The sequence below is a fragment of the Pleurodeles waltl genome, chromosome 8 (genome assembly GCF_031143425.1).
Source record: "Pleurodeles waltl isolate 20211129_DDA chromosome 8, aPleWal1.hap1.20221129, whole genome shotgun sequence".
NCBI lineage: Eukaryota > Metazoa > Chordata > Amphibia > Caudata > Salamandridae > Pleurodeles > Pleurodeles waltl.
Window position 1 is genome coordinate 1,388,693,665 of NC_090447.1, and position 25,746 is coordinate 1,388,719,410.

The 25,746-nt window shown below is 44.5% G+C and overlaps 1 protein-coding gene across 1 annotated transcript in view; it reads right to left on the minus strand.

Moving 5' to 3' along the window:
• The window catches only part of HEPHL1 (hephaestin like 1), a 420,608-nt gene that overhangs the window by 83,096 nt on the left and 311,766 nt on the right, over positions 1 to 25,746 (minus strand). Inside the window, exon 16 of the mRNA XM_069202431.1 lies at positions 6,550 to 6,763. Coding sequence (XP_069058532.1) covers positions 6,550 to 6,763 — 214 coding nt within the window. The remainder of the gene's footprint in view (positions 1 to 6,549; positions 6,764 to 25,746) is intronic.

Sequence of the window (25,746 nt, forward strand, 5' to 3'; positions counted from 1 at the left end):
ATGTAAAATAGGATGGATGGCTGCTGGAGATTGGGGGCAGGACCTGGCAACAGGCTAGGCCCTGCCTGCGACCCCACGCTGTACACAGTAGGACGCTATGCGCTGCGGGGGCACCGCGTCCTAGGGAATTTGGATACGGGCCCCGTGCCCCATGTGCAACCTGGGGTGTGGCTCTTGAGGTGGTTCAGTGCAGGGCCCCACGTCACGTTATTTTAGGTTAAAAAACACCCACACATTCACTGAAAAAAACAACAGCTAAAGTGAGGTTATAGTTATGAATCATAATAATATCTTACTTTATAATAAAAAATAAAAATACAATTTTTTTAAAAACTTTCAATGAAAATATCACAGATTAAAGTGACAATACAGTTAGGTGAAACATAACATTATACACTTTAAAAATCACTGCAATTGACTAATTATAGTTTTTTCAAGTAACTATAACTCTAGCCCTAAAGTAACTATGACTCACGCCTTCACAATGCACCGATTCTACCTTTGCATGCCAGCACGAGGTCCTTAGCCCAAATGAAGTACAAATGAAAAAGAGTAGGGATCAAGCCAACAATATGGGCCTTAATGCACACTCAAAGCCTTTTTCACAGGTTGTGGACTCTAACAATAGAGGTTGTGCTTCGGTCGAATCGAGTCATTCAGATTCTGCAACAGCATGAGATCCCCTGCCCAAATGTAGTACAAATAAAAACAGGTAGGGATCTAGCAAAAGACCTACCAACTCAGAGTGGCAGGGATAGAACATCAAGATATGACACAATGGAGCAATCCAACTTGGATGGCCGGATCTAGCACCAAAGTACAAGAGTTGTACTGGGTTATCGCCCTTGATGATCTAGTATTGACAGAGATAAAGATGACCAGACAACAGCTTCAACACCGGCAGCATTGATCTTCACCTCGGATTTTAAATAGAGGGGGCCTTGGGATGCCTCAAATAGGACCAATTTCTTACTGATCCTAAACAGTATACCTTCTCTTGCTTACCTCACATATGCGCCTCTAAGGCATGTTAATTTAAACACTAGTCCTAGATCTATCATAGAGAATCTACTCTGATCCAGTGGATCGACATTGTGGCTATCTTGAGCATCATGGCAGAAAGTGAGCAATTGGAAGAGTAGGGCATTCTGATCAATGGGCCAGTGAGGGAAACATGCCCCCACATTTGGTCAAAAAAGCAAACTTTTTCAGCACAACATAAGGCGGCAAGGAGTGTATTGAGAGGAACGAAAGAATCCACTCCTCAGTTGGAGGACAAAAATATCATAGCCCACCTGGCAAATGACATTAGGGATAGTACTAGCAATGGCGCATCAACAGTACACAGCAACATCTGTTACATTGAACAGTCTGATTTGGCCTGGCTATCAGCAGCACTTACAACCAAGGACAAGCCAAATCCCTAAAGTAGAAGAAACAAAGACAAGATGCTCTGAACAATTATCACATTATTTAACTGGAAAGTATCTGGATTCAATCCCCTACTAGAAAATAAAAGCTCCTGGGAATACAGAGAGTGCAAACAGGTAACATCCTTTGCCTGCAAGAAAGGCAATGTATTCAGTAGCTCAGAAAATAAAGTTGTTTGGGAGACCAATGGGTGGCCTTTCCACTTACATGAAACTTGACCTATGAGTACAAATGAAAGAACTGAGGAACTCTGTGGGCCATCTCCAAGCCCTTGAACTAAAGGGCCTGGCCATGGATGGCAAAATTACGTCCATCTTGGTGGTAAATGTGTATGTCAATCCACGCAGAGACACGAAAAGTGAGTTCATCAGGAGCAGAATTGAACAGATTTAACTCTATATTGTACAACCACCCTTGCTAAGAGTGTATAGTGGCAGGTGACTTCAACATGCAAAATCTGGGTCAACCAGGAGGTAAACACAATGACCGCCCTTGTAAAGCATTAGAGGCCTGCATCAGAAAATTAGGACCGAGTTTGGCCGACCATAGGGATGCAGGGGAGGATAAACCAAGGCCAACTTTAAAATTGTATCAACTCTGGACTACATCTTAAGTAAAACCTTACTATATAGATGCAAAAACTACCATGTTCAAGCCAGAACTAAGTGACCACTATCTACTTTCAATTGTGGTCCACATCAGCTTGATGATCGACAGTAATATTATGCCAGCTGGATTTTCGCTACCCTCCAATGTTGAACCTCAGATCAAAACAATCAAATGGGGTGCCGTTCTCAAAGTTCAAGATTCAAGATGGAAATCCACTTTCTCTGCCTGCACTGGGGCCAAACATATGCCTTGCAGAGAAGTGGTCGGGGACAATATTAACAGAGCTACATGCCGCTTTAACAGTTAACACACCCAAAACCCAGACTTGTGCACCCACAAGAGGAAGACCCTTCCTTCGACTAGCGATAAAGAAATTAAAGACAGTAAAAGGGCGCGTCGCTTCGCAGAGATCCTTCACAGAAGATTGAATGATACCCACACAGGAAATATGCTCAAAGATGCAAGGAAAAAGCATAAAAAGTTAGTTTGGGCACTGGATCATAAACGTCTCAAGGAGGTGTGGAAGTATATATTCTCTTTGTTGCCCAAACAAATCCAGGGAATTTTCAGAGCATATCAATCACCTTGCAAGTAAGAACATGGGTAAGGTGAATGTGGTCTCAGATGAAAAACTGGTTGAGCATTTCTCTAACCTGTATGTAGACCCCACCAAAACGAGGACAAAATTACTGATTGCCTTGTGAATGCCCTGGAAGGTCTGGAGGAGAGCCCAGTCAGTCACTGAAAAGAAGGTTGTAGGTATCCTGAAAGCAGGCTGAAAGGATGGGACCCCAGGACCAAATGGCCTGCCTGGGAGTATTTTCAAGGAAGGCTTGGAGTTCTGGGCACCTTACATGCACAGTCTGCATAGTCAATGATTGTTTTCTGCTTTCCGCCATCCCGGACTCATGGAAAGGCTCTATCAAATACATACAAATACATAAAAAAGGGGCAAACAACTTGCCTGAAAACTATAGGTTAATTGCCCTATTAGACATGGACGAAAAAGCCTTTGCAAAGGTGCTCCAGCAGGAGATGGAGACCCGGATCAATGAAAATAATATCATCCCGCTGTACCAGATGTGGGTTTAGGCCGATAGCTTCCACAATGGACAATGTGATAGCCCTCTCTTATCTCTGAGCTAAGACCACTGAAAAATCTACTACCCCACTCTACACCTGCTTTGACTACAGTGCAGCTTTTGACTGAATTGATCGGAACATCCTTTGGTCAAAGCTGGCTGATTAGGGAATATTAATTAAGGTCCTGGCAGCAATCACAGCATTAGACAAGGACACCTAGGTGCACATCAAGATAATGCATACCCATGCCATCGCCAAAGTAAACACAAAGGTCTGAAACAGGGATGCGTCACTGCACCTACTCTTTTCAACTTACATACAGCTGCGTTAGGTGTAAAACTGCTGAAAGGAAATACATTCCCACCAAAGCTAGGCCACACGAAACTACCAATCATGCAGTATGCAGACAATCTGATGGTACTGGATCAGACGAGCATCTGTATGAAGACGGCACTGCAAATGCTTCAAAAACAAAAGTTATGGTCCTTGGGCAGAAATCCAAGACACACTAGCTAAAATGGCAGCTGGCCCCCCCTTAGTAGTAGTACCACCTGAAAATATATCTTTGTGCCTAGTTCTCAGACACTGGCAAATCCTTTCTGCACATAAGGGCGATGGAAGAAAGGGCATCTAAAATTGCATTCGCCTTACCCAAACTCCATCACAATTTATGGAGTCCTGTGGCTAAAGGGATCCAAATGTTGCAAGGGCCAAATTGCTACCCGCTGTATGCTACAGTCACCTTGTATTCCTTGGTATGCTTGCAGAGACATTAGAATGCTGCCATATAGCCACAAAGAGGAAAATATTGAGACTCCCCAAAATCACCAGGCACTCACTGATTCACTTATAATTCGACCTAGCCAATTGGTTATTGAGGTTAAGCAGGATCTACTAAACTACTACCACCAAGTGGCCTCAGTGGAAGCGGTCTTAATGAACTGTGTCCTGCGTGCTATATTCCAGTATCCAAAGAGTAATTGGTCCCGGTATCTTGGCAGGGCGATGGTCACACTAGACCTGACCCAAGCCAGCCGTAGGAAAAGACCATCTAAAGAGGACCCTAAAAGAACAGGCTTAGAGCACTTCAATAAAACAGGACATCAGAGAATCGAATACATTCTAGAAGCAATGGGCACAGACAACTCTCATGAAACCACTAGATGTCAGCCATGTTTATAAGCAGCCTTGGGAAGACAAGCTTAAAGGAATATTTTGCCAATGAAGCTCTTGACTCTGCCTGAATGGAAGTACAGAGCCCACTGAAAAAAACAAATGACAAAACATGTGCTCATACCTCTCAGAATCTGTTGCACACATAGTATGCTGCTGCCCCTGAATTGTTCCTCCAGAGGCGGGTTTCTCTAAGGCCAATCTTACTCCGCCACAGGTAAAAACTTGCAGCGAGGCACTCACGTATATTTTTTCCACTATGATTCTGATGGAGTTGGCACGGTTTGGCAAGTTCTTGGCCACTGCTGGAAGGCTACTACGAGACACCGTCCCGCCTTTGGGACCAGACTATGATCCGCAGCAAAGGGTAACATATTAAAACTCAACCATAGAGATGCTAGCCTCTTGAAAAGTATCCCTGCGTACATTAGCTTGGGTCGTAGGCATCCCTTTATTGCTGCCATGCCCACTCTTTAGCAGTCTGGAGGGCATATTGTTTTGATATCTGCGTACCAGTGGGTTTAAGCAGCTTCTCCGAACTACTGAGCCGGGAAAGGGGGTGGGGGGGTGGCGATGGACTCTCTTATGCCTGTCCATTAGACTTAAATTCAGTGATTGCTTCATTTTGTCTGCTGCAAACTGGTGGATTTGAGCTGTTTTTTCTAAAGGCTGTTACTGCATTCACACTTGCACTTTTGAAAATCAAGCCTGCAGACTCATCCACGGGGGAAGCAGCCCCTAGCCCACGGGGCAACAATGGTATTCGCACTTGTTTGTTTTGAAAATCTTGCCTGCAGACCCAAACCTTCGGGGAAGCACCCCCTAGCCTAAATGTAATGGAGGGCCATTGCATTTCTACTGTGCTGTACAGTTACTTGGCTGTTGTAATCTTGCATTAGTGTTAAAGTGCATTTGCTGCTTCGTTGTAATACTGTGTTTAATATATATAAAATATATATATGTATATCCATACATATACATATATATATATACATACATATACATATATATATACATACATATACATACACATATACATACATATACATACACACATACATACATATACATACACACATATATATATATATATATATATATATATATATATATATATATATATATATATATATATATATATATATTTTACATGCAGGTATAGTGAATGTTTTTTGAAGATTTTAAGCTATCATTGCAAACCTTGACAGTGTACATATTGCTGGGTTTTAATGTGTTCTTATGTACAAATGTCGTGTTTGGGTACTGAGAAAGTATTGTAAAGATTTTAAGTAATCATACAATAAAATGACTTGATAACTACCTTTGCATATTAAATCACTTATGACATTTTCAATAACTGGATCGATAACATGCCTAATGGCATCTGAAATTGTATCATTAGTGAACAATGTGCACAGTGGGGGAGTGAGGCTTAGTTACTTTAGGCCACAAGTTATAGTTACTTGAGATAACTATGACGTTTCTATCAGACCTTGGAGTCCCCTATTGTACTAGCAGTCATACAAGAATGGCTTCATTATCTCAGCAGATGTCGGACCCCTAGCTCTGGAATACTTTGACAATCGAGCAGAGTCACACTGTGGATTATTAACATTTGGAAAGGAGTCTCATGCTCAACATCTTCTGTTAGCTCCAACTACTTTCTTGTTTTGCCTTTTAGCACTACTAGCACCGAGGTGCCTCAGTGAGAATGTGCACTAAACAAACAAATAACATACTCATAGAAATCTATGCAAGGTGTAGAATCAATGAGCCCAACGTCCTATATACACAGAAGCAGAAAGAGTAACAGCTATACAGAATGTTTATGAAGGCCCATTAAGGTCTGACTTTGTGGAGTTGGGATAGAGGCCATGTAAAATACAAGGAGCACTCACAAACATTCCTCTTTTCATAATAAGCTTCAACTACTGACTAGTAAGTCCACGTTTATTGGCATATTGGTCAGTCACGTATTCTTCCAAGTGAGATGTAAATTTCGGAATGGTTTGAATCTGCAAATCATTTTCTGTCAAATTACATTCACTCAAGATTTTTAACTTACCCAAGACAAATCATGTGTGCAAAAAATGTTTGTGAATCAGTCTTGTAGTGGTTATTTTATCGAAAATGATACTGCAGGATATATCAGATGACTATACAGCCTGTTTCCCCCATAAAGTCTGTACATTACTTCTATCATTTGCTGGTTTCTTTCTCCCTAGAGCTGTTTTTCAACAAAATATCACCCACCGTGGATTTTGTTGCTTTCCTCAAAGTCCTCGGAGTCCTCAGGATTCTTCTGAAGGTATTTTACAATGTTGTCCTGGATATACCAAGACTTATTTTCATCAAACACCAAAAAGAGGAGAGCAAATTCACGATCAACATCTTTCCTGAAACCCTGGCTGTTCAATATTCCTTTCCGGCAAGTTATCAGAGGTCCAACGAGACCGCTGTATGTGTCCTGGAAGTACATAAAGACACCCATTGAGTGTGATTGTACACAATCTACAACCGTTCCTTAATTTTCAGTAAGGCGCGCTCTGCTGCTTTCCATCTAGGTTGGGCCAAATGAATTAAAACCAATTGAAATTTACTGGCATTTTCATTTCTACAATTATATTTATTACACTGTTTCCTCTTCAAAGCACAAGCCTCACATAGCATCACTTGCTAAGAGCAGGCCATGCATTTAGGAAAAGTATAATTTGAGCATTTTCAGTTTAATTTCCAACGCTAGATTTAGAGAAACAATAAGCCAACAAAGTAGAATTAATTGTAAATCTTTTGCACTCATAAAAAAATGCACAAAAAAAAAAATGACAAATAGATGCAAATAAGCAAACTAATGAACGTGCAGCAGGGCATACAAAGAATGTGATCATGGTCATCAGGATGGGGTGCAGCAGAGGAGCACTGGTTATGTGTTGTTGAATGTGGTGGGCACTAGGAGCCCTGCATCAGATGTTGTGAATTTCATTCATAGGGAAGCATGATGTGCAGCAGAGGCCACGTGGCAACCTACTAGAGCCTATGCACATGCTGACAATGAATATAGACCAAAATATGATGATCCTGTTTTTGCTTGTGAGCTGGGCCAGCCCCCCGCCCGCGCTCCCCCAGATCGTGGTCACGTGAACAAGATGAATTATCGACTCGGGCGAATGCATAAAGCCACAGCATTTGGAAATATTGGACACAACTAATGACAGAGAAAATCACTCACAGAAAATAACCAACAGATCCATGGAATCAATAAAGAAATATCCAATAATAAAGTAGAATGCCATGAGCAAGCCCGGTTTTGTTAGCTCCTCAATAGTCCAACTATTGTGAAATCATCGTGTCAACCGAATGATCAGTCGCGTTTAACTGTCTTCCAGATCTACAAAAGTCTGACCACTAACGGGAGTTCAGTAGTTTCAAATGAAAGACAACATTTTAGTATCAGCAGCGATTCATTTCAAAGCAGATAAAAGTTATATTTCTCAAGAGTTGCATGAAACTCAAGGCACTAAAATGCAAGGGGTTGCGGAAGTGACCTCACACTTCAATTTCATCACAGGACGTGACATCATATGACCGTTGTAGTTGAATTCCAGATCTTATTTCTGATTACATCGTAATAAATGATATAAATGAAGCCCATAATATACCCTAAATAGGGGAGGAGAGTTAGAAAAAAAAAAATACAGATCAGGCCCACTAGTACTAATTCGTAGGAACCATAGGTTTCATTGGGTTGGCTTGATTTAGCCCTTTTCATTGCTAACAGGTTTTAATTTATTAACACCTATATACAAATGTGGAACACAAAGGTGACAGCTTATTCAAAAACATTTTTTCATGTATTAACAGTGATGGGCCATGGCAATAATTGAAAAAGATGTGTATTTTTAAATTTGTTTAATTTTATTTTGTACCACGAAAGTGCCGTTCCACTTCTGAATTTATTTAACTTAAAGTGTAATGTCCCAGTGTGATCTGCAGAAGGTAAACTGTGTTTATTATAACACTGTTTACTTTCTGTGCGTCTTGCCACCTCTGAGAACAGGGGTCGCAAAAGCAGTGGTAGGGGTCACAGGGGGAAATCCAGAGTTCACAGCTGCTACCCTTAAATGGCATACATGTAGATTTGTAAGCAGCGACTCTTTCTAAAAGGAGGAAAATAAAAGAAACCACTGCCTACCTGCAGTGAAGTATGGTGCTTCCCTTTGAGATTACTGGTCACACTTAAAGGCAAAGAACACAGGGGAAATCCATATCTGAAGTTACAAACACCTGGGGACTAAAACGTCTTGAAAAATATGAAAAATCCAATCCAGTCAAGCAAAACTAGGGATTTTCAATAAAGGGAGCGCCCCCTTGGCAAAGGGTCGCTCACTAGGGGACCATATTATTTTTAGGCCATTTCTGCCCCCCCCCCCCTCAGGGCAGAAAACCCCTAGACACCAGGGCTAAAAAAATATATATATTTTGTTTTCTTATATGTGGGGAGCAACCCAGGAGGGGCAAATTATTTTTGGGCTGGGGGCCACTAGACACCAGGTATTTATTTTTTTATTTTTTAACATAGTAGGGGAGCGGCCCCTTGGGCAAGGGTGGCTCCCCGGGGGGAGGGCAAAATATTTTTAGGCCTTTTCTGCCTCCCCTAGAGGCATATAAATATTTCCCTGGCGGGATATATAAATATTTTTATTTACTTTATGTTTTTATGTATGTGGAGCGACCCCTTAGGCAAGGGTCCTCCCCTGGGGGACAAATTGTATTTAGGCCATTTCTGCTCCCCACTTGGGGCAGATCGGCCTATTTTTGTTAGGCCAATCTGCCCCCAAGGGGGGGCAGAAACAACTAGACACCAGGGATTGGTGTGTGTGTGTGTATGTGTGAGTTTTGTTTGGGGGGGGGCAGCCCCTTGGGTAAGGGTCGCTCCCCATGGGGGCACATTACTGCTGACCATATCTGCCCCCCAGGGGGGGGCAGAAAGCTCACCAGAGACCAGGGAAGATTTGTTTTTCAAAATAAGAAAGTGGGGGTATGGCCATACTCCCACCCTAAATAAATGGGGCCAAAGTTGTTCTGCCCACCAGTGGGCAGATGGGGCAATTACCCCCGATCCACACCCCAGGGACAGAAAGTCTACTAGATGACATGGAATTAAAAAACAAAAACAAAAAAAACAGTGGGTTGGTGGATACCAACCAGTATGGGCCTGATTATGCCCCCACCCCAACTGAAGGGGATAACAGTCTTTCAGCTCTCCCCCTGCACACTAAAACATCTTATCCCATGGCAAGCAAGAGGATATTTGATTATTTTGGGTTTTGGTTTCACAGACGGTCCATGAGAGCTTGGCAACTCTCAAAATCGTCCCACTTGGAATGGTGAAGGCTGAACTTTTTTGGCTTTGGGACGATACCATGTAGAAAAATCCACAAGACCTAGACACATCTGAAAACTAAACATCTGGTTGATTCCAGGGTGGTGTGCTTCACATTCACCCCGCACCATTTTCTTACCCACAATGCCCTGCAAACCTCCAACTTTGCTGAAAATCACACATTTTGTCACACATTTTTGTGATGGAACCTTCCGGAATCTGTAGGAATCCACAAAATTCCACCAACCCAACATTGTCTCATCTATACCGATAACAATTCTGCTGCACTTGTCAGCCTAAAAATTTATTTTTTCCAAACTGCCCTTTTGGACCCGGTTTGATTCCCCCCCAATTTCAACATGTTTTTGGCTCTTCCGTGTCACAGGCACTTGGCCCACCTACACAAGTGAGGTATCATTTTTACCAAGAGACTGAGGAGAACGTTGGGTGGTAGGAAATTTGTCCCGGTGCGGTGATCCCACACAGAAATGTGGGAAAAAAAGTGATTTTGTTTAGCTAAATTTGAGGTTTGCTGAGGATTCTGAGTAAGAAAACATTGGGGGATCCACGCAAGTTAGACCTCCCAGAACTCCCTCGGGTGTCTAGTTTTCAGAAATGTCTGGGTTTGGTAGGTTTCCCTAGATGGCAGCTGAGCCCAGGACCAAAAATGCAGGTGCCCCCGCAAAAACAAGTAGTTTGTATTTGATAATTTTGATGTGTCCAGATAGTGTTTTTTGGCATTTCCTTTCGCAAGCACTAGGCCTAACCACACAAGTGAGGTACCATTTTTATGGGGAGACTTGGGGGAATGCGGGGTAGAAAGAAGTTTGTGGTTCCTCTCAGATTCCAGAACTTTTTGTCGAAATGAGAGGAAAAAGTGTTTTTTTTTGGCCACATTTTGAGGTTTGCAAAGGATTCTGGGTAACAGAACCTGGAGAGAGCCCCACAAGTCACCCCATCTTGGATTCCCCTAGGTATCTAGGTTTCAAAAGTGTGCAGGTTTGCTAGGTTTCCATAGGTGCTGGCTGAGCTAGAGGCCAAAATCCACAGCTAGGCACTTTGCAAAAAACAGCTCTGTTTTGTTTGGGAAATTTGTGATGTGTCCATTTGTGTTTTGGGGCATTTCCTGTCGCGGGTGCTAGGCCTACCCATGCAAGTGAGGTAATATTTTTATCGGGAGACTTGGAGGAACACAGAATAGCAAAACAAGTGTTATTGCCCCTTGTCTTTCCCTACTTATTTTCCTCCCAAACATAAGACAGTGTGTAAAAAAGACGTCTATTTGAGAAATGCCCTGTAATTCACATGCTAGTATGGGCACCCCGGAATTCAGAGATGTGCAAATAACCGCTGCTTCTCAACACCTTATCTTGTGTCCATTTTGGACATACAAAAGGTTTTCTTGATACCTATTTTTACTCTTTATATTTCAGCAAATGAATTGCTGTATACCTGGTATAGAATGAAAACCCACTGCAAGGTGCAGCTCATTTATTGGATCTGGGTACCTAGGGTTCTTGATGAACCTGCAAGCCCTATATATTACCGCAACCAGAAGAGTCCAGCAGACGTAATGGTATATAGCCTTAAAAGATCTGACATCGCAGGAAAAAGTTACAGAGTAAAACGTGGAGAAAACGTGGAGAAAAATGGCAGGATTAAGTACATTGGGCCTACAGCACCCTACTTCATAGCAACCCAAGAACATATCCTGAAAACCTTCTATTTTAACACTTTCTGCTCAAAATCCAATTGAAGTGAGGGAATTGTCTCTAGAAATCATGTGAAAGGGCACTCAAAAAACAACCCCACCAGATAGGTGGAGTGTGGGTCATACCTAAACAAACTGTAGCAGGTCCCAAAGTTGGCCACTGCCACTTTAGATCAGGACTCTAATAAATAAAGCTATATTCTGGTTTTGGGAGGCTTGGCATTGCTATTGTATAATCGTGAGGGATATAACAAGTGCCAAGAGGACTGAACTCACTCATTGATGGGGTGAAGATATTCCTTGTACACAATGACCTGGTGGCAGGCCTGATGGCAATTGATGTACGTTCAATATTTATTACGAACTCTGAAATTTCGATCAGGTATAGATCGTATGTCGATTCAGAAGTCTAACCTAAATTAGCAAATGGAGTCAGCCCTGACAAAAGGGAATCCAATGACCCTAAATGACTGGGAAGATTGTGCTCACCCAAAACTACAGAGGGAAGGAACACTTGTAAGGGGGAATTGGAGGTTTCCAAGTATATGGCCGCAATATGCCCTCTTCTGACATAGACAAAGGTTCCCTGGCTCAATGGAAGGCAGTAAGGGTGACACCCCCCCTTTTAAGAAGTAAACAGTATGAAAGCAATTGGGGGAATAAACCTGAAGTCCCCACTAGAACCAAGCCGGATGAAACGCTCATTTTAGGTTATTTAGGTGAGCATACTGAAGGTCCCTCAAGCTAAAATAATATACTCATGGAATGTAGCCAGGATTAGTAAAATGCTAGCTGAACCAGACTGGGTGGGTGTATATAAGCCCACGACATTGGTCTTTTTCAGGAGATATGATGCATTGAATGAATAATTAGCTTTTATATAGCACATGGCTACTTGGTAAGTGTCCCGACGCTTGACATAAAAGAACAGACGGAAGAGTGAATGAACAATCAGGTAAAAGCCATTCTATTAAAGTTTAAATAAGTAAGTTCAAAGGTTTTTGAAAAGTTACTTCATCTGTAATGGATGTCAGACGGATTGGCATCTGGTTCCGCACCATTGCTGCCAGAACCATGAAGAAGGAGCACCCCCTCATCCCCCCGTGTTTTTTCCTCAAATGGGGGACTGATAACAGGTAAGCACTACTGGAGCTAAATGTCTTCGCAGGTATGTACTCCCTAACCCTCTCCTTCAAGTAACTGGGCCTGGTATTGTGAAGGGCTTAATGAGTCACTGTAGGCCCTTTAAACATAGTACGCTTACAGACTGGTAACCAATAGAGGTCCTCTCAAAAATGAAAGTCATGGCACTGTTTGTGTAGCTTATAGAGAACACAGACTGCCATGTTCTGTACAACTTGCAGTTGTTGCATTAGATAATCTAGGATTCCCAGGTACAGAACATTGACGTAGTCCAGCCTTGATAGAATCAGAGCCCTGACCATTGTAATCTGCAGTTCATGTGGAATACAGTTCAGCAATTTCCCGAGCATTCATAGGATCCAGATGCAGGATTTTACGACCACGGCAATCTGGGCTTTAAAAGAAAGTTGTGTATACCACTGCAATCTGGACTTTAAGGAAAGTCGTGTATCACACAAAATGCCCAGAGTTCTTGTTACCTCCGTCAGGGGAGGCGGAGGGGAGTTACTACTGGGCCAGGCTCCTGCCCGCCCTGGAAGGTCCCAAACAACAAGATCTGTGTTTTTTCAGGGTTGCATTGCACCTGGTTGGTTCTAAACCAGCCCAGTAGTCCCTTCATGCAGAGTGAAAATATGTTTGGCCCTAACTGTTTCTCCTTTGTATGTGAGCAATAACTGTAATATTAATACTTAATACTGAAAGACACAACCAAAAAAGCAGTGGGGTCATATAAATATTATAAAGATTGTGGCTCAGGGAGAAGACCTGAGGGACCCCTCATTTCAAAGGTTTTGCTCTAGAGGACAGTAATTCATCCAAACTACCTGATCTCTTTTTCTCAAAAAGGAGCCCAGGCAGCCCAAGGCTGATCTATTCACCCTCAAGGACTCTAACCTGTATAGCATGATATTGTGGTCCACCATGTCAAACTAACAGCACCAACGCTACATTGAATCCTGAATCCAGAACTGCTTTGATGAATTCTGAGATCTCCAGTAGTGCCGTCTGGGTGCTATGTTGTGCCCTAAACCCAGGCTGAGGAGGGTGGAAGAGACTGCCTTCTGCTGAAAAAAAAAAAAAAAAAAAAACATAAGCAGTCTCCATCGTTTCCAGAATCTTGGCAGAGGCTGGTAAAAGTGAAACCAGTCAGAAGTTAGCTAGAACTTAAAGCTCAGCATTGGTCTTCTTAAGTAGAAGGATTACATTTGCCCTCTTTCATGAGTCTAATACTACACCAGATTAACGAGAAGCTGAAAATTGCCTGTGGTAAGATGGGGCAATAGCGTCTGCAATTACTTTCAAAATATACAGGGGAAATGAGCCATAGGGGGACCCAAAACTAGAGTTTGAGAATTGGGCCTTCAGTTCCTCTACAGTGGAATGTTGAAATAGCACCAAATTACTTTTTGCTGTTGGTCCCAATATATCTTTAGACCTTGTGTCTGGGTCCAAATTTTTCAGGGACAACACGTTGGCCTGCATTTTGATGGTCTTGCCATCAAAAAAGTCACTAGGTCTTGTGCAGAGTTTCTGATTGGTCTCAAGAGGTGGGGCCATTGCCTATGGATCCACGAATCTTGTTATGATCTTAAAAATGTCTTTCCCATTATTGTCGTCCTCTTTGATGAATTGTGAATAGAAAGCGCTGTGGGTTCACTATGTTTTTGTGATAAGATTTGAGGGTCTGTTTGTAACGCTCCTTGTCGACCTCCCTACAGTGGTGTAGCCCAGCGCTCTAGTTTTTTTGTACACACACTATTCTTGCAAGGGCAAGTTCCTGAGAAAACCAGCGAGTGGAATGGGCCGTAGAGCCCATACAAGAGGTCATAATGGGAGCCACTGTGTTGGCTGCCTTCATCAGCCATTTGTTAATAGTCCTGTCATCCAAAGCAACAGTGCCTGAGGGCTCTGGTTCAGAAGCCCTCAGGATTCTCTGAAGATCGGGATTGATAGATTATTCCATTCCATGGTCTTTTCTTTAGATCCTGAAGATTTACTCTGCTTTCCGTAGATACTGGGAGAGGCCAGGAAAAAGGGGGTTTAATATGATCAGACCATACCACCTGGTCTGGGCTCTCCCACTGTACAGAAATGTTAGACAGGATACCATCTATGGCATGTCCTGGCATGCCCTGCCTTGTGCGTAGGGCCTGTGTGACCGTGTATGGTTAAGTTTTGCTAGTGCTTTATAAAAGTGACTGGACAGTGGATCTTTCACCTTGTCCAAATATATGTGAAATTCGCCCAGTACTCTAAAGTTAGCATAGCTAATGCATTTACAGTCAATGGCCCGACCTAGAGATGAGATAAAGGGGGTCATTCTGACTCCCGCCGGGCGCGGTCACCGCGCGCCCGGCGGGAGCCGCCAAAATACCGTACCGCGGTCGGAAGACCGCGGCGGGTATTTTGAGTTTTCCCCTGGGCTGGCGGGCGGCCTTCAAAAGGCCGCCCGCCAGCCCAGGGGAAAACGACCTTCCCACCATGAAGCCGGCTCGTAATCGAGCCGGCGGAGTGGGAAGGTGCGACGGGTGCTACTGCACCCGTCGCGTATTTCACTGTCTGCTATGCAGACAGTGAAATACAAGCGGGGCCCTCTTACGGGGGCCCCTGCAGTGCCCATGCCATTGGCATGGGCACTGCAGGGGCCCCCAGGGGCCCCGCGACACCCCCTACCGCCATCCTGTTCCTGGCGGGCGAACCGCCAGGAACAGGATGGCGGTAGGGGGTGTCAGAATCCCCAAGGCGGCGCAGCATGCTGCGCCGCCTTGGAGGATTCTGACGGGCAGCGGTCTCCCGCCGGTTTTCCTGCACTGACCGCGGCCAAAGCGCCGCGGTCAGAATGCCCTGCGGGGCACCGCTGGTCTGTCGGCGGTGCTCCCGCCGACCCTGGCCCCGGCGGTCTGAGACCGCCGGGGTCAGAATGACCCCCAAAGTCTCCTGTGTGCCCTGAGGGGCGACATAATAAAACACCAGAGAAGAAACATTTGGCACAAGGTGCGGCACTAAAGCCGAGAGCTTCTGCTCCCTTCAGCTCATCTATCACAAACGTATGGTATTTAAAAACTTTGCTGCACACAATGGCTATACCCCTCCCCCCCACACCCTCTTCTTGCCCACCCTATCCGCGAGAACACCCGTGCAGTTTTCAGGGAGTGCTAATGCAAATCGGGGCAAAAGCCCTCCTGCCTCCAGGTTTCTGTGAGAAATAAGGTGTCTAATCTACTAATTTCTAACAGGTTATGGATGTGTAGTACATGTTTATGTAATGAGCGTACATTAATCAAGGCGGCTTTAAATTTACACAGGTTATAAACCAAATACGGCATGCTCCTAGCTTTACTGTTCAAGGGTGTAGCCTGCGTTTGCAGTGTAGACATGAAATTGGGCCTTCACAGTCTAAAAGGAGAGTGGCACAAGCACTTGAGTCCCCCCCCACCTCATAATTTAATCTAAACGTATCAAGGCAAGATTAGTAGTGTCTTCTGAAACAACAATAGTCATTAAGTGCAGCAACTGACTTGTTAATTAGATCAGCGTATGCATGACTGGATTTTTATAATTGATTTTAATCTCAGAGTCTCTATTTATAGTTCCAAGCAACTTTGTTGAAGTATTATTCAAGTTAGATATATGAAATATGTTTTACTGGCCTTTGAACTATGTTTCTTTATGTGTACACTATTGCAATGATTTTATGTTTGTTTGTACTTTTATGGTCTTTGTGATGAAAATAAAGCTATGATGATGATTTGGTATGTCAATGATGGAAGAAAAGCCAGAAATGCATTTCTTTTTTTTTTTGAGTAGACACGAGGTTGCATAGGGAAAAAATGTTTCTCTATAGGGCCTAATGATGCATCCTGGATTGACTATTGGTAGGTGACATAGGATGCGTGGATGCATAAGATGGATATACTGCTTTGTATGGAAAGCGGAAAAACATTTGATTCTTTGGAGCAGGCAGACCTGATTAAGGTACCTGAGATGACAGTATTATGGGAGAGCATTTTTTGGTGGGTTGAATTACTATACACTAAGCCCCTGCCCCGAGCGAAGGTAAATGGGCAGCTGTGAGCTGAAATATCTATTTCCAGGGGAACCTGAAGGGATATCCTCAGTCGCTGTTGCTCTTCACAATTGGCTTGGAGCCCCTTGCGTGTATCCTGAGGGAATGCTATGTAAGCAGCGATATGCAGTTTGGTATTCAGAGGATTTTGGTGTTACCGTATGCTGATGACACATTGCTATATGTAGGACAAAAAGAGCAAAAATCTAGCTTCTAAGAGGATAATGAATTTGGGGAGAAGTCTGAGCTACGGATAAACTGGAGCAGATCCAAGCTAATGTTGTTGACAAAAGCCACTTTTGAGGTTGTCTGCATATTCTGGAAGGTGGCACGTAACACAAATTCAATATTTGGGGGTGCATGTTCACCAGGAAATGGAGGAGACCCTCTGTGAAAACTATGACCAGATGCCGACAAAGCTGAAAACTCAGAAAGATGGCTACAGCTCCCCTTGCCTTTGGCTAGTAGGATCTGTGTTTTCAAGGGGGTGGGCTTACCTAGATGATATGTATTTATAAGTGTTCCAGTTCTTTCGACCAAGGCTTTTTTGACTGTCCACACACTACCAATAAAACATATCTGGGTGGGTAAACAGCCAAGGTTACACTGGGAGATAATGTCCCTCCACAGTGACCATGGCGGATTTGTGGTACTGAACAATTAACTGTTTTGTGGCAGCACAGGCACATTTTGTATATTATTGAAACCATTATGCACTATCAACACTGCATGCGGTGGGTGCAAGATGAGTGAACACGACTCCCTAGACCTACAGAGGGAATCACCACAGTAGGTGATCTGAGTCCTCTTGTTCTTTCAAGCTTTGCTCCAAACATATGACCTTCTCAAAGATCAGTTCCTGACTCACGCTGCTCTGACAGGAGCTATAGCGTCTGTGTTGGGGGGGAAGACAGAAGAGAGCCACAGACAGATGCACTCACTTCATCACAATTGCATATTTAGAGAGGCCAAAATCAAGCCACTGACCCCACTGAGATCTAAGTGAGAGACGGAGCTCGGGAACAGCTGAAGGATGCAGAATGGACCTGGGCCCCTCAATATGTACATCATGAATCCATAAATGCACAAAGCGTGCTGTCCCTGGTCTAATCTCTCTGTGGGCTGTTAACCACGCCCATGTCAAGCCCATCAGTTTGGTTGGTTCGTGGACTTGCCTTTTAAAAATAGCTTGATTTAATTAGTGAAAGGCATGCATATGTCATGCCTTTTATGGTGTTCAGCCTGCCTCTAACTCACTGGCCAATTACTGAAAACATACCAGGCTCCATATTTTCTGTATGGTTTCTGCACTATTTTTTCCTCTTTATTTCACAGGCAGCGTGATCTTGCTGGGCAGTAGTCAAGCACTTTGCATGACATCGACCCTGTTACATAGATATTTGCACTTTTGCCAGTTCAATTTCACTGCGAGGAGAACTTCTGTTTCCTTTTGTGTGTTTGCTTTGTGCCCATGGCGGCCATCGGCTCGCTTATGTGAAACTGATTTACTTTTCAGTTTATGTGGCAAGAAAAGTCTGGTTAGGAGTTTACAACACTAATAGCTTTAACTCGAGTAAACATGAGACCCATTGCGTTGCAAATGCTTGTTTCTGCTGGAGCTGCTGTGGATGAAGCTGTGTGAGGAGGGCTCTCTCCATATGAACAAACTCATCTTCTGGATCCTGTTTCGTCTTCTTTTTCTAAGGACTACCACGTAATCTTTTATATGTTGCCAGAAATGATGGTGAAGAGGATACCACCATCACCACTCCTGATGTTATTGGATGAAAACACAATGCATCATTGTCTCTGCTGCTAGTCAAAAGGAGTGGGCCCATTCCTAATGATTGCAGTGTGGCTAGGGTACTGTGTATACTGCAAAGATCAGAAGGAGAATTAGCACTGGTTCCAATGACAGCATGATCTAGGAGCATTTGGAAGCCACTATGCAACCACATGGTAACAAAAAGGAAACTCAGGAGGTATTACTCTTGTGATAAGGGTGATGCTGTTGGAAGATGATGATGATGATGCACATTCACTGGCACTAATGGTTTGGAAATGCTTAGCCTCTGTAACTGTGTGCAGTGCTGAAGGCACAAACGAGAAAACATAAAAGATAATGTCCGATAATGAGGTTTGAAAACTGAAAAATGCTGCTTTTCTGTAGCAACATTGCTATTCCTATTCATGTCAGAAATCAAATAAAGTTTAAAAAAAAAGAAGACTGTGTTGAGATGAATAGCGATTGTAGTAGTTACTGTGGTATTCTTCAATGTGCACATTGGCCTCACTCTCAAGTATACACCTGAGTCAAGCTCCAGAAAACTCCCTTCGAGAGTGCGGACAGACCATGGATGAAATACTTTTAGGGCCAGATGTAGGAAGCCGTTTGCATGGTGCAAACTGCGAAAATCGCAGTTTGCGCCATGCAAACAGCCTTCTGCGATGCACATTCACAATTTGCGAGTCGGTACCGACTCGCAAATTGTGAATGCGACTCGCAAATAGGAAGGGGTGTTCCCTTACTATTTGCGACTCGCATCGCAATGCAGAATTGCTTTGTGTCCGCGAATGCAGTCGCAAAGCAATTCGCTGTTACCACCAGTGTCACACTGGTGGTAACTCATTCGCAAAAGGGAAGGGGTCCCCATGGGACCCCTTCCCCTTTGTGAATGTGGGCAAAAAGGTTTTTTCAGAGCTGGCAGTGGTCCAATGGACCACTGCCTACACTGAAAAAACGAAACCAAATGGTTTCGTAATTTTTTTTATTTTGCAACTCGTTTTCCTTTAAGGAAAACGGGCTGCAAAATAAATAAAAAAAACTGCTTTATTGAAAAAGCAGTCACAGACATGGAGGTCTGCTGACTTCAGCAGGCCACCATCCCTGTGAGTGCAGGGGCTCGCTATGGGGTCGCAAAATGCGACCCACCTCATTAATATTTATGAGGTGGGTCTTTGCGACCCCATAGCGAGTCGCAGACTGTGTCTGAGACACCGTTCTGCATCCGAATTTGCGATTCGGAAATTGCGAGTCGCACCGACTTGCAATTTCCGAATCGCAAATTCGGACCTTGCTACATCTGGCCCTTAGTTCTGTACTCAGTTGCATCTTAATGTCCTGAGAAATACCAAAGGGACATCTATTATGATTAGATGTGACTTACCATTAATACTAGAAGCAATGCACAGTGGCAGAGACGGGAGGGTACTTGGAGATGAAGGAAACCTTGGTGACCAGTGTTTAATGCAGTTTTCCATCAATGAAACAAATGATAACTGAGAAACATTTAATACCAATATATATTTCCATCTAATGCAGCTTCGATCATGTAATGTCGATATAATGTTACTCTACAGACGTGCTGAGATAGCTCTGATATTGAGTTTGGAAATGAAAACCCTTCTTCTGCTCGGTCTCAAGGAATACACACCTAAATAGATATATGGAAAATTAAACATGAGTTGAACATAATGAACTTTTTATTTATTTTACACAGAGTCTGCTCCAAGATTAACTTTTTTTTCAGGCGTGGAAAGTTTATTTCACAGGGGAGCAGTTGTTGAAAAGTGCAATAGTTTTTAAAAAAATACATTTTATTATTTTATTGAATAATTTGGCATCCACTACAGAGTATCAATAAGTAACAAGGCAATACAACTGCTATTGTTACACCGGTCATGAAAACACCTGGCAAATAGATGGCATAATCTCCAATAGTATCAACCTCTATTTTAGGGTATGGCAATAGTCCAAATCCAAGTCATGCAGTGGCTCTTTTCTTCGGGACTACTACCCAGTTATGTACAATCCCTTGGCACGACCGAGTCCCAGACTGCTGAGCCTTGGGGACATCCTGCACCATGTTCATCCCCCTTGATCCCCTTAATACAACACTTTGTATATTTTCTGATTTTATACCTGCAGAACTTTCCTCATCCATTTGTACCATCCCTCTGCTACATGCAGAATGCTTCTGATGCATCCCACATTTTCTAAATTTCTGCATGCATTCCCTCCCTTTGTATATCTCTTTTTCCAAAAACCTGCAGTGCTCCATGCCAACGTCCCAGTTCCTATATTGGGGAGGAAACCCATCACCCCATGTTTTAGCTATGTCCTGCTTGGGAACCATGGATCCCATGTTAACCATGTTTTCTGACTTCTCATGAAGTCCAAGGTATCTCATAGAGCTAACAAAGCACACCAGGACTGCAGTTCCAGGGGGATCCCAGTTGCATCCTCCAGCAACTTGCACACTTCCTCCCAGACGGGACTCAGTTTAGGACAGGTCCACAAGGTGTGTAATAGAGTGCCCTCCAAGCCACAACCTTGAAAACACGGAGTGCGCCTATTATACCTGGCAGCTTTTTGGCATGTCTCCCCATACCCATGTCTCCTGGCTGTGCCTGCCCTCACACAATGCATCCTCTGACCCCCTGGTGTGTGTCTGGGGCCAGGCCTGGGTAAGGCAGGATCGTGTCAACAAGCAAGGCTTTCCTTTGACGTTTGTCTGCTTTAAAGGCAGAACTGGGTATAATTAGCGGACCCAAAACCCCAGACTTTTACAATCTTTCTGGATCAAGAGTAACCTCTGCCAATGAGAAGAGCTGAAGAGCTGGAGGAGAAGCACTGCCCCTTTGCTGCGTGTGCTTTGCTGGGTTGGCCTGCAGTTGCTGCTTCTGCCTTAAGAGAGCAAAGAGTGAACTTTGCTTTGTATCCTGCTTGAAAAAGTTCTCCAAGGGCTTGAAGTAGAGCTTGCCTCCTGTTGGAAGCCTCAGGGATATCAAAGACTTCAGTTTCATCTGCCTACAGCACTGGTAACTGTGTTTTATGCTGTTTAAAAAGAAAAACCACAGTGTCACCGCCAACAATGGCGCTGGCCTGCACCGTGACCTGCCAATGCCGCACGGAGCTGCACTGCCCACTTCCCACCGCAACCCTGGTCTCACCGATGCTGCCATCTGACACTGCCACCGAGCCGCTGCTTGCACCGTGACCTGTGGGCCCCGCACTCCGGCATCGCCTTGCTCACACCGCAGCCTGGGCATCCCTGATGCAGCCGCTCCTGCTGACAGCGGCATCGCTACCTGCACTGTGGCCTATGGACACCACTCATGAGGTACACTAAGCACTGTCTCGTCCCGCACCGCAGCCCCGGTCCATTGACACCAGCAGCCATGGACTCGAGTTTCATCACCAGGCATTCTTGTCTGTACTGTGACCTGTGGACGGTGCACAGAGCCCATCCCTGTGCTGCACCGCCGACTTGGGCCTACCGATGACAACTCTTCAGCAGCGGCGATGCAGCTGCCTGCACCATGACCTGGGGACATCGCACATCGCACCACCCCGCTTCACACCGCAGCCCTGGTCTCACTGATGCCACAGGACATCATCACTGAGCCGCTGCCTGCACTGTGACCTGTGGGCACTCCACATCGCATTTTCCCGCTTCCCACCGCAGCCCCGACGCCATCCACGCCAGCGCTCCTGACTTCATCAGCCTGGAGTTCGATCTATGAGTGTGACTTCAAGGGCCCGACGACCCCCGTACCGATCTGCGGAACTGACACCAGCAACGCCGCTCTCCAGACCTCATTGTGAGGATCAAGACGCCCTACATTTGCAAGGTACTGTTTGCGGGTCTTTCTGACACCGTAGCTGGCCCACGACACCACAGCCGGCCTGAACTGTTGGATCTGTTGTTCACGATGCCGGGATGGCCCCACGCCGAGCTATTGACTTCAAGGAACTGTCTTTTTAAGTAATTCTTACAAAGTTTTTATCTTATTTATTGTATGTTGGATGTTTGCCGTATTTGGTCTTGTTTTATATAGATAAATATTGCCTATTTTTCTAAAACTGGTGTGGTGTCCTTTTGTAGTGTTTTCACTGTATTACTGTGTGTTATGTTACACATTGCTTCTGAGATAAGTCTGACTGCTCGTGCCAAGCTACCAAGGGGGTGAGCAGGGGTTATCTGAGTGACTAGCTCCCTTATCCTGACTAGAGTGAGGGTCCCTACATGGACAGGGTGCATACCGACTGCCAACTAGAGACACCATTTCTAACAGCTCCGCTCTCCATATCTTATAGAGAGAAACCCTTATGTAGTATGTCCTTTGAACAAGTTTAAGTTGTATTAGATGGTAACTCATCTTTATCCCAACTGCCGCGGGTAAGCCAAGTGCCGTCTGCCAGTCCTATGTTTCTTTCCCCCATGTCTTGCTCCCAGCATCCCTGTGCCATGTATGTCTGAGTGTTTCTCATAATTGTGCCATGTGTGAGAAAGACTAGTTTTTTCTCTATGCGGCAATCTAGCAATCTGCCCTCAAAGGGGAGTCTTCCTATATTTCCTCTTCCTTAGGAATGCATTTTCCAGAAGGGCAAGTCTCAGATGCTTATATCTCAACCACTGTGTTCCTGGCCTCTCATATTCCTTCTGTAGATATTGAAACAGTACTATGCAATTCACGTCCCAGACATCCACCAGTGTGAAAAGCCTGATGTCATCCCATCCCATAGAACCCCCTCACGGACACCGTGTGAAACCTAGTGCCTTCCCACAGTGGTGATCTAGGGGTCAGCCTTTTCTCCCACTTCATTTCTCTGTGTAATTTACACCAAGAGACTGTCACCATCCTTCTTACTGGTCCTGCCTGTGTCAGTTCTCCCCCCCCATATAAAGCATGCAGGAAACTTTTGTCTCCCATCCCCTTCCTGTCCAGATGGAACGCCAGGTCTTCCCACTCCAAGCAGGCACAATCATTAACTACTCCAACCTGTGCCACCTCGCAATACTCTGTTTATTCAGTAGGGCAGTATGCTGCCCTCATATTTACTGCGCTGAAGGACTTTCATGGTTATCCTATGTTGTCCCCCTGCCTGCAACAGCGTCCTGACCAGTGCGTCCACCCCAGTGAAGAAAGCATCTGGCATCTTATGTGGGCAATTCTGAAGTACACAGACAAGCCGGGGTAGTGCTATCATTATAAACATGGCCGCCTGGCCCGTAATGGACACTGGCAGTGTATGCCAGTGTCATACATCCCCCACCAGTCTCTGTATCATATGCATCAGGTTATCCTCAAAGTGGCAGCCCCAGTCTTGGTAATCCAAATCCCTAAGAATTCAAATTTTTGGAGCTCCACTTGCAGCGGAAGAGGCATTATCCTCCTCTGATCCCAGCTGCCCACTGGATCCAACAGGGGTTTATCTCAGTTAACCTGGAAGCCAGAATATCTACCAAATGTCTTAAAGCTGTCTCCCAATCGATATTAAGCCAGTGATTGTTCCAGATGCATCAGGTATAGCAAGATATCATCTGCGTATAAAGAAATATGTGCCTCCCAACCTGTATTGCCTCTCTATCCCCACACCTGGGCATCTAAGCGCACCCACACCGTCAGCACCTCTATACTGCCTGCATGAATAACATGGGCGACAATGGACAACCATATCTAGTGCCCCTCTTCACCGGAAATCCCTGGATATTGGTCCATTAAGTTTCACTCTAGCTCTGGGTTTTTAGTATTCCAGTTTTAACCATCGAATGCAGGTGGGTCCAAACCCCATTATTGGTAAAAGTCCAAACAGGTAGGGCCACTCTGAGTTAAATGCCTTATTGACATCCATCGACACAATCACCCACGGATCACCCAATCTTTCCACCTCTGCAATGTTATTATGCAGTCTCCATAGAATCCGTTTATTCAATTGACCAGATAGAAATCCATTTTGGTCTGGATGCACTAGGTCATTGATCACCTCTTGCAACCTAGTAGCAGAAATGTACAACATCTTAGTGTCAGCATTCAGAAATGATATGGGTCTGTACAACTCCCATCTATTTCTGGGTTTTCCTGCCTCGGGTATCAGGACCACAATTGCTGTTCCCTGAGCCTCAGATAGTTCCTGCACTTTAAACATCTCTACGTAAGCAGCGTGTAGAGGGGTCACAATCCTCCTGGACAGTTTATGGAGCTCCATAGGTAACCCATTAGATCCCGGGCCTCCCTGTTTGCATGTGTCCCATTGCCATCTCCTCCACTGTTCTATCGCCTTCCTCATCTCTTCTCTGTTTTGACCTTAGGCAACTCATTGTCCAATCATTAACAAAATCCAGCACTTCATCTGGGGTCTGGGATTTAGCAATTATTCCATATAATCTGCAAATGCTTCGGCCACTCGCTTGCTACCCATCACTCTTTCCCCCGAATCCAGCATGACCTCCCTCATGCAAAGGAGCCTCCCTCTCCTTACTCCCTATCCATGCCAATTGTTTGCCTGCCTTGTCCCCTGTCTCATAAATGCGCTTTTCCCTAGCAAGGTATTCAGCTTTTACCTTGTTCCGGGCAAACAGTCAGAATTCTCCATAGTGATGTCTAAATCCCTTTTCAACTGGGGCATGGGTGTGATTGCATATTCCCTTTCGAGCTGCATTAGCTGTCCTTCCAGGTCTGTCAATCAACTAAGGCGTTACCTTTTGTCTCTTACTTCTCCCGCAATACCTCCCCTTATCGTGGCCTTGTATGCCTCCCATAATGTAATTTGGCTTTGGACAGTTCCTTTATAAAACTTGGTAGCGTTGTCTAATCTTCGGAGTTCCTGCTTGTTGGCAAGACCCCATGCCTCCATCCTCCATTCCCAAGGTCCATTTGGACCCTCAGTGGTACTTATTGGAGAGTGATAGCTTAACCCTGTGCTCAGTTTTTTCCCTTTAGAAAAGATATATAATGTGTCCCCTGTGGTGCAGAAATAGTCCAATCTAGATTGCATATCATGCATGTGTGAATTGATCCCACCCATTGCTTGCCCTGACTGACACTCCGATGCTCTATAAACTACCCCCTGAAATACACTCCTCCCTGCCTTACCATGCCATGATCTTACAACTGACCATCCCCCCCACCAATTCATGGCTTTTAAGCCCCAAACTATAAATAACATGTGAACTTCCTGTCACCATTTGGCTGGGGCGCAACAGTGGCTCTCGCATGAGCTACAGATTATAGTCAAGATATCTCAATGTTCCAGTCAATAAGTGTCTCCCACTTACTTGCACAAAAACCCCGCCATCCGGGGACCTCAGGGTCTGTCTATGACCTCACCATAATACGCAAACATCTGTCCCTCTTCAGGTT